Source organism: Macaca fascicularis, chromosome 13, assembly GCF_037993035.2.
Source record: "Macaca fascicularis isolate 582-1 chromosome 13, T2T-MFA8v1.1".
Lineage (NCBI taxonomy): Eukaryota > Metazoa > Chordata > Mammalia > Primates > Cercopithecidae > Macaca > Macaca fascicularis.
In genome coordinates this window covers 16,125,657-16,142,739 of record NC_088387.1, presented here as the reverse complement: position 1 = coordinate 16,142,739, position 17,083 = coordinate 16,125,657, and the positions used below count along the sequence as shown (strand labels likewise).

General features: G+C 42.2%; 1 protein-coding gene across 23 annotated transcripts in view; it reads right to left on the bottom strand.

The window, feature by feature from the left end:
- LIMS1 (LIM zinc finger domain containing 1) overlaps positions 1–17,083 on the bottom strand; it is a 142,613-nt gene that overhangs the window by 29,432 nt on the left and 96,098 nt on the right. For 2 of the 23 annotated variants that reach the window (XM_074011212.1, XM_074011213.1), the window contains exon 1: positions 2,207–2,436. The exons of the other annotated variants lie outside the window; for them this stretch is intronic. In XM_074011212.1, the coding sequence (XP_073867313.1) occupies positions 2,207–2,388 (182 nt within the window). In that variant the 5' untranslated portion in view covers positions 2,389–2,436. Of the gene's footprint in view, positions 1–2,206; positions 2,437–17,083 lie in introns of those variants that run through there. 23 annotated transcript variants of the gene reach the window in all.

The following is a 17,083-nucleotide window of genomic DNA, read 5'->3' as shown; positions in this document are numbered from 1 at the left end:
ATATTTCATCTAAAACAATATACCGTAATAGGTTGAATGCAGAAACAAATATGAGAAACTTTTATTAAGACAGATATTAACGGCCGGGCGCGGTGGCTCAAGCCTGTAATCCCAGCACTTTGGGAGGCCGAGACGGGCGGATCACGAGGTCAGGAGATCGAGACCATCCTGGCGAACACGGTGAAACCCCGTCTCTACTAAAAAAATACAAAAAACTAGCCGGGTGAGGCGGCGGGCGCCTGTAGTCCCAGCTACTCGGGAGGCTGAGGCAGGAGAATGGCGTAAACCCGGGGGGCGGAGCTTGCAGTGAGCTGAGATCAGGCCACTGCACTCCAGCCCGGGCGACAGAGCCAGACTCCGTCTCAAAGGAAAAAAAAAAAAAAAAAAAAAAAAAAAGACAGATATTAACAAGATTCACAAAAATGTAACATAATGCCATCCTTTCCTCTAAACCTCTTCCATTTTGGAAAACAGTTATTTTTCATGAAAACATTAATATTAACATTTGCTATTAACATGTAATAAGCTTATTGTTTTTTTTTAAATGAAATAATAAGTATTTTAAATTGTTCCCAGTTTAAATTTCTCATACAGTAAATACTGATAAATGAAAGTTCTTTGGAGACCTTAATAGTTTTTAAGTGTTAAGAGGCCCTTAGATGAAAATGTTTGATTATCACTGACCAGTTTAAACTCATTATAATATAGATTGTTTCTACTTAAGTTCAAATACTCAAGTAGAATTAGGAAATAGGTAGCTACATCATAAAAACAAGCACATAGTTACTTCCCACACACGGGAAAAATGCGCTAGTTTTAGAAGTAACATAATATGTATTTTGCAAGAAGTATTCCTTTTTATAACAAGCAGAGGAAAAAAGGAAACAGAACAATCCCCTTGCTGCCCCCTGAACCAGTCAGGCTTCCCTTTCCTCTTTTGCCTTTGACCCTCTGGCACAATGCCTGTTTTTTATTTTTTATTTTTTTTAAATGTTGATTTTATATTTAATACAGATGACAGAAATTACTTTAAAAAAGTCATTAGTGACAGTTATAGCTATCGGATTAGTTATAATTAATTAGCTAATTTTTAAGAAAAAGATTTTCACTAAAAACTGTTGATGACAAGAAATACATAAGTGGGGAAGTATCTACCTATCTATAGATATTTATATGTAAAAATCAGGCCAGGCATGACTGATGAAGCTGATCTACTTCCACAAATCAACCTCACACAGCACACTTGATATCTTGCTTTCCATTATTCAAGTGTGCAAAACAAATTGTTTGGTCCTAAAATGCAGCAATGTATAAATCCAAAAATCATCTTGAGAGTTCAAGCAGTGAAAAAATTGGTGACTGTATTATTACAATTCCCCAGTTACTGTCCAACTGACCAAGAGCTCTCGGTGAGTTGTGAAGATAAGTGACATCTGTACCACAGAGAACGGATTATGGAAGTAGAGAACCGGGTCAGTTAAATTCCTATTAACTCTTACTTGACAAATTGGGGATATGCAGTAATTCTAAGCTCACAACTTTGAATGAGGTCAATAATCTTGAGCTGGTCTGATGGCTACTCTGCATTTTCTCAAAAAATGTGTTTACTAAAACCCATTTAATAATATAAATTAGCCTAGCTTTTTCGAGTTAACAGTATGTTCTATATGTGTATTGATTTGCTACTTATACAATGTATGTATTTATTCATTCAATTAAGAAACCCAGTTAGCTTACTTCAAACTGTTGATTGTTACACATAACAAAAATATTTATCTTTAAACAGTCTGTAATTTGTTTTTTTCACTGTTCCAACCCATCTGCCCCTTATCTTTGGGCTGTTTTAGAGTGCAGAATTTTTCTAATGTAATTCCTGACAGCGACAACGATAAGCCTCCCCTGCGGACGACATGATGAAAATGCAGCTACCAAGTGATCAGGAATCTACTGAAGACGGGGCCGCGGTGCTCTCAGTGAGGGCAGCACCTCCCTCCCATCTGCGTGTCGCTGCATGTCTTACCGACAAGGAGCCTCCTGTCTCCCTAAACGTGCTGTACTGCGAGCCCCTCAGAGCCCTACCACCCTGGAAAACTCCCACTCAAAGTCCAGTCAATAAAATTGTATGGGCCAGCTCAGGATGGCTCCTGAACAGCCAGCCAAGAACGCCCGACCTGGAAGAGGGCACTCCAGGAGAGGAGACACTCACAATTTTGCATAAAAGTCACAGAACTCCTTGTAGACTTTCACGTCACTGTGCCTGCGCTGCAGTTTGGAGACAGCCCTCTCGTCCTCGGTCCCATTGGCCTCGGGGACACTGTTAAGGGCCGCTGGTGGGATTTCTTCGTTCTCTGGGATAACGCAGGGGCGCGCTCGGCCTGAGAAGGCCATCGTGGGTGCTTGCGAGCTCTGAGCACAGGGACGAGAGCCGCAGGACACAGAGCCAGGAGAAACAATATCCAGGCCTCCCTGCTTCCCAGCCAGGGTCACTCCCACCGTTCCCACGCACGTCAGCCCGACCCGCCAGGGTCACTGCTGCTGCTTCATGTTAAGAGCTCAGCAGCACAGGACAGTTACATGGCAGTCAGGATTTACTGAGGCTTTCTGGAAGTTCCAAAAAACATTCCACAAAATAGTGACACAGTCTGTCAGAGCAGCAGTCCCAGTGGACTATGCTATAAACACCGCACTAGGAGACAGGGGCTACCTCCTAAGCCTCCAAGAGAAGGAAATATCCACATGTGCCTTGCATATTTGCCACAGGACTTCATCACCAATGCCGTGCTTTTCACTCTGAAGGGCATAAGAGGCTTTTGGAGACCTTGTAAAACACCCCCTGACAAGCTCTCCCTGAGGCTGAGGCTGCTGGCACACTCTGAGGAGCATTTGAACCCTGCCTGGCCCTGGGTTTCCACAACCCTGGCCATGACTGCCAGCTATGCCCGATGGGTCCCTTCCCCAGCAGGCCGTGAGCCCCTAAAACTAACAGCAATGTTTGACTTCTATCACCTTTGCAACTGGTACATAGTCACAGTCCAATCTCAGCTTCAATGAATGGGCACCAGTGGAAACAGACAAGGGCCGGTGCTTAGTTATAACTCTTCTACTGGACTCCAGCTAACCTCAAAGCTTAGGTGAGCTGACGTTTCTCAATCTCTACCATGACTAAGGAAGCTGTTACATACTCTGGCATTCTTGCTATAATCAGTCCACACTCCTGTCTCCTGTGATTGAGTTAGCAATGCAAAAGGAAACTAAATCACTAAGCCAAGAGAAAAGTCAAGCTGGAAACTACGTCAGGCAAACCTGCCTCCCATTTTATTTGCTAAATAAGATAGCTACAAAGATAACAACCCACATCCCTTCCTCACCATTTGCCCACAAGAAAATTCCTTATGGACAAAGGACAGACACAACTCAAAGTCATCCCTCTGAAGCTCACCTGAGACAAATACGTATCTGATTGCTTCCTCTACCCTATTGCTCATGTAAAAATGTAGGTTCACTGAGTCACACACAATTGTGTATTCATTAGAAGGCTGATAAAGAACTCAAAAGAATGCAACTTTTTGTCTCTTACCTACTTGACTTGGAAACCCCCCACCCACTTCGAATTGCTCCGCCTTACTGGACCGAACATATATGTATGTACATCTTACATACATTGCTTGATGTCTCATGTCTCCCTAAAGTGTATAAAAGCAAGCTGTACCTCGACCACCCTGGGGCACATGTTGTCGGGACCTCCTGAGGCTGTGTCATGGGTGCGTCATTAACTTTAGCAAAACACACATTCTAAATCGACTAAGACTTGTCTCAGATACTTTTTGGTTTACAGCAATGATGACAATCATGATGTAGCACTAGAGACAACTAAAGGGCTCAGAATCCTTCTCACGTCCCCGTCCTCTCAGGGCAGTGTGCCACCCACCAAAACCAAGAGACTGTGAAATAAAATCTACAGAACAGGCACAAGGCACACTGATGGGCAGTCACGGAACCGGCAGCGGATAAACAAAATGCAGTAGAGACACCAAGTAATGACCATAAATAATGACATCCAAGAGTCAGTGAGTGCTTCCTACCACGGCCCTTAATCCTTCCCATGGCTTCTGAGATAGGTGGTAGTTACAAATGAAGAAACTGAGGCACAAAGAGACTGAAGAACTACTAAGGAGGTAGTGGAGTCAAGACTTAAACCTAGGCACTCTGAGTCCAGAGCCTATGCTGTTAATCCCTATGTCAGAAAATGGTAAACATAATTACTGGGAAGCACAATTAGCCAGAAAAGATTAGGCAGCGGGTACCAGACAGGACTGGAAGCAGAAAGTGGGACCAAATCTTTCTACTTTGAACCCTAAAAATCTCACAGAATGGGTCCAGAACTCAAAGGCTGCGGGCTACAGATCCTGCCCAGGCCCAAGGGACTCACCATATTTAAATAAGAAAGAAACCACCTCATGGTTTAAAATTTTTCCTTTCAATTTATCTACATTTCCTAATTTTTTAGGTTTCTCTTTTATAATGACCATGTGAAACAGTGAGGAGGCAGGGAGGGAGGGAGGAAAAGAGACAGACAGACAGAGGGATGAGGACAGAGGCAGGCTGACTCAGACTGTAAGTTTAATGCATCCGGTGGAGGTGGCATGGTAGGAGGCAGGAAGCCACGTGAGCCTTCTGCTTAGAATTCTCCCTCACAGTCTCCCCAGTTATCATGTTACGTGACTACAGTACAGGAGTAAAACCAGGAATCTGACATTGCTGCAACGTGTGTGTGCAGGTCTCTGTCATTTCATCACACGGGTGGCTTCCTGTAACAACAGCCTCTATCAACTTACAGGACTATTCCATCACCACAGAGTTCTCTTTCATGTTATCTCTGACCATCACATACCTCCGCACACTGCAACACTCCTAACCTCTGGCAACCACTCCTTTGTTTTTCATTTCTATGATTCTGCTATTTAAAGAATGTTACCTAAATGGAATCGTTCACGTGACATCTTCAGGCTTTTCATTCAGCACAATGCCCTGAGACCAAGTTGCTCCACATGCCCACAGTTTGCTCTTGTTTACTGCCAAGTAATATTCCATGACATGGATGCGTAATTTGTTTCACCGTTCACCCGCTGAAGGACATTTAAGTACTTTCCTTCCAATTTGTGGCACTGTGAATAAAACTATAGACATTTCTGTATTGAATATATTTTATTTCTCTGGGATAAATGCCCAACAGTAAAACTGCTGAGTTGTACGGTAAGTGAATGTTTAGTTTTTAAAGAAACTGCCTGTGATATTGTGACTTTTAATAATAAATCTATTATTGGTCTCTGCCCCCATTTCCTGGCACAGGGCTCCGAAAACTCTTGACTCTCTGAAGTGGTACATGTCTTTTGCAGGCTAATGTGACAGGTGTGGGGCTGGTTGCTGGAGAACCCATCATGCAATAAGAAGGCTGAAACTTCCGGCTCCAGCCCCAACCCCTTGGAAACGAGAGGAGCTGGGGATTTTGATAATCACCAGTTGTCAATGATCAAATCAATCATGCCTATGAAATGAAGCCTCCATAAAAACTCAATAGGATAGAGTTTGGGGAACTTCTGGGTTGCTGAACATATGGAGGTGCTGGGAGGGTGGCGCTCCCAGAGGAGAGAAGCTCTGCTGCTTCCCTACACCTTGCCCCATGTATCTCTTCCATCTGGCTGTTCTTAAGTTATGCTAGGTAAGGATTGCTAGGGGGAAGCAGATAGAGATCTTCCTTTTATCTGGTTTCCTCTACCTACATCTGTGACTATTTTAATGAGGGTGGTTGGCACACAGTGACCCTAAACAGAACTCTTCAATAGAGGTCACCTTAATATGACCTGGTTTTATGATCAAAGGTACCATATACTATGAAGATATTTTTAAACTGTTTAATCAATCAATGTAACATTTTATGTGAATGTAAAATAGGTTTGTGGCTCTGTTCCTTTGTTTACAATTTTGCTCGATCTCATTCTCTCCTCTTGGCCTTTTTTTCACTTCGGAGTATCCTAATGGGAGTCGGGCGGGAGAAGAGAGGCTGAAGTTCTGAAGGAAGAAAAGATGCAGCAAGAAAGCTTGATTGTCTTCTATCACATTGTATAGATCACCTTCCCATTAGCTTCTCCCTAGGAACTGACCACCCAACCAGCTGATTCTCAGCATAAATAACACAAGGCAAAGAAATTCTCTGCACATTACCCAAGCTACTTACACTGAAACAACGAAGGAGCTAATGTGGCAGGTAAAGCCAAGCAGGAGGTTCAGACACGTCCTCCACTGCAATGGTGGGAGTAAACAAGCCCTGGGGTTTCAGGAGCTGGTGACAGCACTGATGGGCTGCCCTTCCTTTAGCAGCCCATTTTGGCATTCTGGTAAAGTCTATTTCTTCTCGAAAAACAGTTGCTCGCATTATTCCACTGTTGGCTTTACATCATTCCTGGACATATGGAACTTTTACTATGTGCCCATGATGCAATAGGCCCAGTGTGGTACCTAAGAAGTATCCAGCCCACCATCAGTAGAAGATACTACAATCTGCTGAATGAATGAATGAATAAATAAATAAAAGTCATAGCCTCTGCTTCTATGAGTATACAGTGTATAGTTTGGTGCCCAGTGCTGAGTGAACAAGGTTGTTTTTATGTCCCTACTACTCTGAATAAGGATCTGTAACAGTGTGGCCATGGAAAGTTGAGGTGGTGGTCGGGTGCGGTGCCTCACGCCTGTAATCCCTGCACTTTGGGAGGCCGAGGCGGGTGGATCACCTGAGGTCAGGAGTTTGAGACTTGGCCAGGAGCCTGGCCAACATGATGAAACCCCATCTCTACTAAAAATACAAAAAATTAGCTGGGCGTGGTGGTGGGCACCTATAATCCCAGCTACTCAGGAGGCTGAGGCAGGAGAATCGCTTGAACCCAGGAGGCAAAGGCTGCAGTGAGCCAAGATCGTACCACTGCACTCAGACCTGGGCAATGAGAGCAAAACTCCGTCTCAAAAGGAAAAAAAGAAAAAAAGAGAGAGAAAGTATAGGCAGTACACAATTCTCCCAAAAAGATTACCTGTAGTCACTCCTCTTATTTAGCTACAAGAGAGTAAAGCTAAAAGAAATATGTTATTTTTCCAAGAGGACAAGGGAGTGGTTTAATTCTGAATAAACACCATAGCTCAACTTTTATATTCAGCATTTTGATACTGTGAAATCATTTTCAGGAATTATTAATGCCACTCTAAGAACTGCAAACAAATTTAATTCGAACTACTACTGCCACGGCAGTGGCATCAGAATAGCCATTGAAGTAGGGTGGGAGGATGTTATTTGAAAATACCAAAAACGTCAGATTCGTCTGAATAGCAGGTCTGCTAGGTGGCTTTTGATGAAGAATTAGGATTGTGTGAGGTCCTCAATACCCTAAGGGTGTTTCTTTTTTTAAATGTTGAAAGTATTTATTTATTTTACTGTTGAAAGTATTTATTTATTTTATTATACTTTAAGTTCTGAGGTAGGTACATATGCAGAATGTACAGGTTTGTTACATGGGTATACATGTGCCGTGGTGGTTTGCTGCACCCATCAACCTGTCATCTACATTAGGTATTTCTCCTAATGCTATCCCTCCCCTAGTCCCCACCCACTGACAGGCCCCAGTGTGTGATGTTCCCCTCCCTGTGTCCATGTGTTCTCATTGATCAACTCCCACTTATGAGTGAGAACATGCGGTGTTTGGTTTTCTGTTCTTGTGATAGTTTGCCGAGAATGATGGTTTCCAGAGTCATCCATGTCCCTGCAAAGGGCATGAACTCATCCTTTTTTATGGCTGCATAATATTCTATGGTGTATATGTGCTACATTTTCTTTATCCAGTCTATCATTGATGGGCATTTGGGTTGGTTCCAAGTCTTTGCTATTGTAAACAGTGTGGCAATCAACATACACGTGCATGTGTCTTTATAGAAAGATTTATAATACTTTGGGTATATAACCAGTAATGGGATTGCTGGGTCAAATGGTATTTCTAGTTCCAGATCCTTGAGGAATCGCCACACTGTCTTCCACAATGGTTGAACTAATATACACTCCCACCAACAGTGCAAAAGTGTTCCTATTTCTCCACATCCACTCCAGCATCTGTTGTTTGCTGACTTTTTAATGATCGCCACTCTAACTGGTCTGAGATGGTATCTCATTGTGGTTTTGATTTCCATTTCTCTAATGATCAGTGATGATGAGCTGTTTTTCATGTTTGTTGGCTGCATAAGTATCTTCTTTTGAGAAGTGTCTGTTCATATCCTTTGCCCACTTTTTGATGGTTTTTTTTTTTTTTTTTTTTTTGTAAATCTGTTTCAGTTCTTTCTAGATTCTGGATATTAGCCCTTTGTCAGAGGAATACATTGCAAAAACCTTCTCCCATTCTGTAGGTTGCCTGTTCACTCTGATGATTGTTTCTTCTGCTGGGCAGAAGCTCTTTAGTTTAGTCAGATCCCATTTGTCAATTCTGGCTTTTGTTGCCATTGCTTTTGGTGTTTTACTCATGAAGTCTTTGCCCATGCCTATGTCCTGAATGGTACTGTCTAGGTTTTCTTCTAGGGTTTTTATGGTTTTAGGTCTTACATTTTAAGTCTTTAAACCGTCTTAACTTTTGTATAAGGTGATCTAGTTTCAGCTTTCTGCATATGGCTAGCCAGTTTTCCCAACACCACTTATTAAATAGGGAAACATTTCCCTATGGCTTTTGTCAGGTTTGTCAAAGATCAGATGGTTGTAGATGTGTGGCATTATTTCTGAGGCTTCTGTTCTGTTCCATTGGTCTATATATCTGTTTTGGTATCAGTACCATGCTGTTTTTGTTACTGTAGCCTTGTAGTATAGTTTGAAATCAGGTAGCATGCTGTCTCCAGCTTTGTTCTTTTTGCTTAGGATTGTCTTGGCTATGTGGGCTCTTTTTTGGTTCCATGTGAAATTCAAAGTAGTTTTTTCCAATTCTGTGAAGAAACTCAATGTAGCTTGATGGGGACAGCATTTAATCTATAAATTACTTTGGGCAGTATAGCCATTTTCATGATATTGATTCTTCCTATCCATAAGCATGGAATATTTTTCCATTTGTTTGTGTCCTCTCTTATTTCCTTGAGCAGTGGTTTGTACTTCTCCTTGAAGAGGTCCTTCACATTCCTTGTAAGTTGTATTCCTAGGTGTTTTATTCTCTTAGTAACAACTGTGAATGGGAGTTTACTCGTGATTTGGCTCTCTGTTTGTCTGTTATTGGTGTATAGGAATGCTTGTGATTCTTGCACGTTAATTTTGTATCTCGAGACTTTACTGAAGTTGCTTATCAGCTTAAGGAGTTTCTGGGCTGACACAATGGGGTTTTCTAAATATACAATCATGTCATCTGCAAACAGAGACAATTTGACTTGCTCTTTTCCTAACTGAATACCCTTTATTTCTTTCTCTTGCCTGACTGCCCTGGCCAGAACTTCCAATACTATGTTGAATAGGAGTGGTGAGAGAGGGCATCCTTGTCTTGTGCTGGTTTTTAAAGGTAATGCTTCCAGTTTTTGCCCATTCAGTATGCTATTGGCTGTGGGTTTGTCATAAATAGCTCTTATTATTTTGAGATACACTCCATCAATGCCTAGTTTATTGAGAGTTTTTAGCATGGAGCACTGCTGAATTTTGTCGAAGGCCTTTTGTGCATCTATTGAGATAATCATGTGGTATTTATCATTGGTTCTGTTTATGTGATGGATTACGTTTATTGATTTGCGTATGTCGAATGAGCCTTGTATCCCAGGGATGAAGCTGACTTTACCGAGGTGGATAAGCTTCTTGATATCTGCTGGATTCAGTTTGCTAGTATTTATTGAGGATTTTCACACTGATGTTCATCAGGGATATTGGTCTGAAATTTTTTTTGTTGTTGTGTCTCTGCCAGATTTTGGTATCAGGATGATGCTGGCCTCATAAAATGAGTTAGGGAGGAGTCCCTCTTTTTCTATTGTTTGGAATAGTTTCAGAAGGAATGGTACCAGCTCCTCTTTGTACCTCTGGTAGAATTCGGCTGTGGATCTGTTTGGTCCTGGACTTTTTTTGGTTGGTAGGCTATTAATTGCTGCCTCAATTTCAGAACTTGTTATTGGTCTATTCAGGGATTTGACTTCTTCTTGGTTTAGTCTTGGGAGTGTGTACGTGTCCAGCGATTTATCCATTTCTTCTAGATCTTCTGGTTTATTTGTGTAGAGATGTTTATAGTATTCTCTGATGGCTCTGATGGTAGTCTGTATTTCTGTGGAATCAGTGGTGATACCCCCTTTATCATTTTTCATTGCATCTATTTGATTCTTCTCTCTTTTCTTCTTTATTAGGCTCACTAGTGGTCTATTTTGTTGATCTTTTCAAAAAACCAGCTCCTGGATTCACTGATTTTTTAAAGGGTTTTTCGTGTCTCTATCTCCTTCAGTTCTGCTCTTAGTTATTTCTTGTCTTCTGCTAGCTTTTGAATTTGTTTGCTCTTGCCTCTCTAATTCTTTTAATTGTGATGTTCAGGTGTCGATTTTAGATCTTTCCTGCTTTCTCTTGTGAGCATTTAGTGCTATAAATTTCCCTCTACACACTGCTTTAAATGTGTCCCAGAGATTCTGGTACATTGTGTCTTTGCTCTCACTGGCTTCTAATAACATCTTTATTTCCGCCTTCATTTTGTTACCTACCCAGTAGTCATTCAGGAGCAGGTTGTTCAGTTTCAACGCAGTTGTGTGGTTTTGAGTGAGTTTCTTAGTACTGAGTTCTACTTTCATTGCACTGTGGTCTGAGAGACTGTTACGATTTCCGTTCTTTTGCATTTGCTGAGGAGTGTTTTACTTCCAATTATGTGGTCAATTTTAGAATAAGTGCTATGTGGTGCTGAGAAGAATGTATATTCTGTTGATTTATGGTGGAGAGTTCTGTAGATGTCTATTAGGTCTGCTTGCTCCACAGCTGAGTTCAAGTCCTGGTTAATTTTCTGTCTCATTGATCTGTCTAATATTGACAGTGAGGTGTCAAAGTCTCCCACTATTATTGTGTGGGAGTCTAAGTCTCTTTGTAGATCTCTAAGAACTTGCGTTACAAATCTGGGTAGTCCTGTATTGAGTGCATATATATTTAGAATAGTTAGCCCTTCTCATTGCATTGATCTCTCTACCATTACGTAATGCCCTTCTTTGCCTCTTTTGATCTTTGTGGTTTAAACTCTGGTTTATCAGACACTAGGATTGCAGCTCCTGGTTTTTTCTGCTATTTGCTTGGTAAATATTCCTCCACCCCTTTATTTTGAGCCTATGTGTGTCTTTTCATTTGAGATGGGTCTCCTGAATACAGCACACTGATGGGTCTTGACTCTTCATCCAATTTGCCATTCTGTGTCTTTTAATTGGGGCATTTAGCCCGTTTACATTTAAGGTTAATATTGTTATGTGTGAATTTGATACTATCATTATGATGCTAGTTGGTTATTTTGCCGTTAGTTGACGCAGTTTCTTCATAGCGTTGATGGTCTTTACAATTTGGTATGCTTTTGCAGTGGCTGGTACTGGTTGTTCCTTTCCATGTTTAGTGCTTCCTTCAGGAGCTCTTGTAAGGCAGGCCTGGTGGTAACAAACTCTCTCAGTGTTTCCTTGTCTGTAAAGGATTTTATTTCTCCTTTGCTTATGAAGTTTTGTTTGGCTGTATATGAAATTCTGGATTGAATATTCAGCATTTAAGAATGCTGAATATTGGCCCCCATTCTCTTCTGGCTTGTAGGGTTTCTGCCAAGATCCACTGTTAGTCTGATGGGCTTCCCTTTATGGGTAACCCGACCTTTCTCTCTGGCTGCCCTTAACATTTTTTCCTTCATTTCAACCTTGGTGATCTGATGATTATGGGTCTTGGCGCTGCTCTTCTCGAGGAGTATCTTTCAGGTGTTCTATTTACTTAATTTGAATGTTGGCCTGCCTTGCTAGGTTGGAGAAGTTCTCCAAGATAATATCCTGAAGAGTGTTTTCCAACTTGGTTCCATTCTCCCTGTCACTTTCAGGTATACCAATCAAACATAGATTTGGTCTTTTCACATAGTCCTATATTTCTTGGAGGCTTTGTTTGTTTCTTTTCACTTTTTTCCCTCTGATCTTGTCTTCACGCTTTATTTCATTGAGTTGATCTTCAATCTCTGATATCCTTTCTTCTGCTTGATCGATTCGGCTATTGATACTTGTGTATGCTTCATGAAGTTCTTGTGCTGTGTTTTTCAGCTCCATCAGATCATTTATGTTCTTCTCTAACTGGTTATTCTAGTTAGCAATTCATCTAACCTTTTTTCAGCGTTCTTAGCGTCCTTGCATTGGGTTAGCACATGTTCCTTTATCTCGCAGGAGTTTGTTATTACCCACCTTCCGAAGCCTACTTCTGTCATTCATCAAACTCATTCTCCTTCCAGTTTTGTTCCCTTGCTGGTGAGGAGTTGTGATCCTTTGGAGGAGAAGAGATGTTCTGGTTTTTGGAATTTTCAGCCTTTTTGTGCTGGTTTTTCCCCATCTTTGTGGATTTATGTACCTTTGGTCTTTGAAGTTGGTGACCTTCAGATGGGGTCTCTGAGTGGATGTCATTTTTGTTGATGTTGACGCTATCCCCTTTCTGTTTGTTAGTATTCCTTCTAACAGTCAGACCCCCATCTCTGCTGCAGGTCTGCTGGAGTTTGCTGGAGGTCCGCTCCAGACCCTGTTTGCCTGGGTATCACCGGTGGAGGCTGCAGGAACAGCAAAGATTGCTGTCTGTTCCTTCCTCCGGATGCTTCATTCCAGAGGGGCACCCACCAGATGCCAGCCAGAGCTCTCCTGCGTGAGGTATCTGTCGGCCCCTACTAGGAGGTGTCTCCCAGTTAGGATACATGGGGATCAGGGACCCACTTGAGGAGGCAGGCTGTCCCTTATCAGAGCTCCAATGCTGTGCTGGGAGATCTGCTGTTCTCTTCAGAGCTGCCAGGTAGGGACAGCTGAAGCTGTGCCCACAACCACCCCTTCCCCCAGGTGCTCTGTCCCAGGGAGGTGGGGGTTTTATCTATAAGTCCCTGACTGGGGCTGCTGCCTTTTTTTCAGAGATGCCCTGTCCAAAGAGGAGGGAATCTCTGCTGGTAGCGGCCTTGCTGAGCTGCGGTGGGCTCTGCCAAGTTTGAACTTCCCAGCGGTTTTGTTTACATTGTGAGGGTAAAACCACCTACTCAAGCCTCAGCAATGGTGGGCGCCCCTCCCCCAACCAAGCTTGAGCATCCCAGGTCGAGCTCAGTCTGCTGTGCTGGCACAAGAATTTCAAGCCAGTGGATGTTAGCTTGCTGGGCTCTTGGGGTGGGACCCACCAAGCCAGATCTCTTGGCTCCCTGGCTTCAGCCCACTTTCCAGGGCTGTGAATGATTCTGTCTCGTTGGCATTCCAGGCGCCGCTGGGGTATGAAAAAAAACTCAAATGCCACCACTGGGGTATGAAAAAAAAAAAAAACAAAACTGCAGTTAGCTCAGTGTCTGCCCTAAAGGTCGCCCAGTTCTGTGCTGGAAACCCAGGGCCCTAGTGGTGTAGACGTAGGAGGGAATCTCCTGGTCTGTGGGTTGCGAAGACCGTGGGAAAAGTGCAGTATCTGGGCCAGGGTGCACGGTACAGTCCCTAATGGCTTCCCTTGGCTAGAAGAGGGAGTTCCTCGATCCCTTGCGCTTCCCGGGTGAGGCAACGCCCCACCCTGCTTCGGCTCACCCTCCTTGGGCTGTACCCACTGTCCAACCAGTCCCAATGAGATGAACTGGGTACCTTAGTTGGAAATGCAGAAATCACCCGCTTTCTGTGCCAATCTCGCCGGGAGCTACAGAACGGAGCTGTTCCTATTTGCCATCTTGCCAGCAAATCCAGGGCGTTTCTTAAGAGGTTCTATACTCTAATCAACCCTCATGGCTAAGTTGGGTCTTTGGGAGATCCCACAGGACAGGTCTGAACCCCAAATGTTCCTTAAATCCACTCACAGCAGAGCGATTTCTACTTTATGAAAACAGTTGATGAATTTGTCATTTTTTGATCATCTACTGCGTGTTTCACTTACGGAATGACTGACCTACTGTGGCAAATCTGGGACCCCAGCTGCATGGGTCCAATAGCTTGGTTAAGGGCCCCCACTCACTGCACAGTGATGCAAAGTTGGCACACAGTAGTGTCCTGTAAAGAAGGTTGTAGAGCTTTAGATTCCAACTGTCTGCTAACTTTATGGTTTTAGTCAAAACTAACTCCACCTCTGACATAAGGCATGGCCAAAAACAAATAAGCTACTTAGAGATATCATACAAAAAATTACAGCTATTTCTAGCAGCTTAAATAATTAAAGCCTGGATAAACTCATGAAAATAGCAGCCAACATTTTTTAAAAAGCAGCTTTTAAAAAACCACTAGCAGCTTAAAATTACTCCTCTTAAGAAGTAACGATGGAATTATGTACATCATTACCAAATATTTCATCTGTAGGATTTAAAAGCCAAACTGGACATTTTAACCAATTGTCTCTAAAATACAGGACTCCAATACAGAAAAAGAGGAGTGCTTAGTAAATGCTTCACTCTATTCCACAAAGAGATTTGTATAACTGATGACTAAACAGAGCACTTGGCAATAACAACTACTAGATGAAGCTTCTCCAACTGCATTCAAAGGCTTCCAGGTCATAATGGGGCATCTGAATTGTTGGGGTGGCCTGGTTAAATTACCATATGCCAAAATGAACTGTTTCCACTATCATCCTCTATCCTGCTCAAATGGAAAAATATAATCTAATTTTCCCCAGACTATGAAAAACAAAACAATCATGACACGCAAGTAAAGATAATGAAACTGGGAAGTTCCTTCCCATTTCGTAGCTTCCAGAACAAATGCACTGTGTTTTATTTCAACAGAGAGTGAGAAAATAGACAAAGTTTGGCCACAAAAAGATTTGAATTTGTAATTAATATGCCATTTGGCCTTGTCAGTTTTTTTTCCCCTAATTCTTGATTGAACAGGCAAAAAGAAATTATTCATTACCACAGAAGCAAGAGAGTGATAAAGAAATAATGTACATTTCCTCAAGCTAGCTTAAAATAAAGAAAATAGCACGTTTTTTATGTGTTTGTATTAGCATTGCTTATTGGGATTATTATCAAAGGCAGAGCTACTGTGGCTTTGTTACGTATGTTAAAAATAACTGAAGAGTCACTAAAAGATTATCACCTAACAAAGATGAAATGAACGAAACAAATTCTCTCCCTATGCACCATCAACCCCATCCCAGGGGCCCAAACCATCCCAAACACTGGAATCAAAGTCCAGAAATTACAATGAGGTTGTAATTGTGAGAAGGCTATTTGCATCTGACAGTTTGCAAGAAACTCCCTCTGAAATGAAACTTAATCTAAGAGTTAGGAGACTCTCTTTGGTGTTGCAGATAGGTTTCTAGCATCCCAAACTTTATGATATCTTAACTGCATTTATTTCCCTTAAAAGGAAAATGAGTGAAATGCCATTCGATTATCAGGTTGAAATATTTCTGGAAGGAAACTAGCAGGCACCTATTTAAGTCTTAAAATCAGCTAAAATACAGTGTTTCAGATGGAATATCATCAGCCACAAAAAAAGAGAAAGAATTAGATCCTGTCAGTTGTGGCATCATGATGAGACTGGGGTACATTATGTTAAGTGAGATAAGTCAGGCACTGAACGACAAATGCCAGATGTTCTCACTCATATGTGAAAGCAAACATAAAACTGAACTCATAGAAGTAGAGCACAGAGTTGGTTATTAGAGGGTGGGAAGGGTGGCTGGGAGGGGAGACAGGGAGAGGTTGCTTAAGGGACTCAACATTACAGCCAAATAACAGGAATAGTTCTCGGGTTCCTCAGCACTGTAGAGTGACTAATGTTAACAATAATTTATTGCATATGTCCAAAAAGCTAGAAGAGGAATGTGAAAGTTCTAAACCCAAGGAAATGATAAATGTTTGAAGTGATGGATATGCTGGTTACCCCGATTTGATCCTTATGCATTACATGCATGCATCAAAATAACACATGCACCCCATAAATATGTACAATTATTATGTATCAATAAAAAATTCCTCCTCCAGTATCTGAGGGAAAAGTATCCTAGTTTTATTCCCAAAGCCCACAAAAGAGAGGCAAAACAGAGTGGCCACTCAGAAGCCCCAGGCAGAGGTGTGTCGAGGGACAGCCCAGAGAAGGCAGGAATGGCCCCACATTCAACCTCAACGCCCATGGGGTTCTGCAATACAAGGCAGGTCTGAAAGTGCTGTGTTGCCTCAGAGACACTGCCCACAACAGGCAGAAAGTACTGCAAATAAATAGTTCAGTTACTCAATCCTAACCAGTTTTTAAAGTCTTGACGGCCTATGTGGTGGCCTGTTGCTTAAGAAGCGCCTCTCCCTGGATGATCTCTAAAAAAGTTTCTAACATGAACCAAGCAACAAATACCTGCCCACAAAGGACTCTGTAAAGGACATGGAGCCTGGGGAAGGGAAAGGAGAAAGACTGAAATCAAGCTCCTCCCAGCACTCTCTCCTTTCCCGTGATATTCCCTGAGTGCCTCAGACACTCTTGTGACGCTCTTGCTCCCTGCAACAAGCCATCCTGTCCCTATGATAATGGAGACACTTCCATCACACAGGAAACCCATCATGGAAAGACACGAGACTGGATGGGAAAACAGAATGGGCAGCAAAAAGGTGTAATCATTAAAAGCAGAACACTAACAAATGACTGTACAATGGCAAGCCTGTTTCTGTAAGCCCGTGAGCTTGGATGTGTAAGTGCTTTGGGATGGGATCACTGGATTGTACTGTTTTGGTTTGGCAAGTTGTATTTGTCAACTTTTGTCAGCCCAACAGCAATATAGCTTATTACAGAAAATGTATGAAAGGCAGAGAAGAATCACTCATATTCCTGCCAACTAGAAACAAACTTTAACATTTTGAACTCTATTCTTTTTAAAATACATGTACACGGCTGGGCATGGTGGCTCACGCCT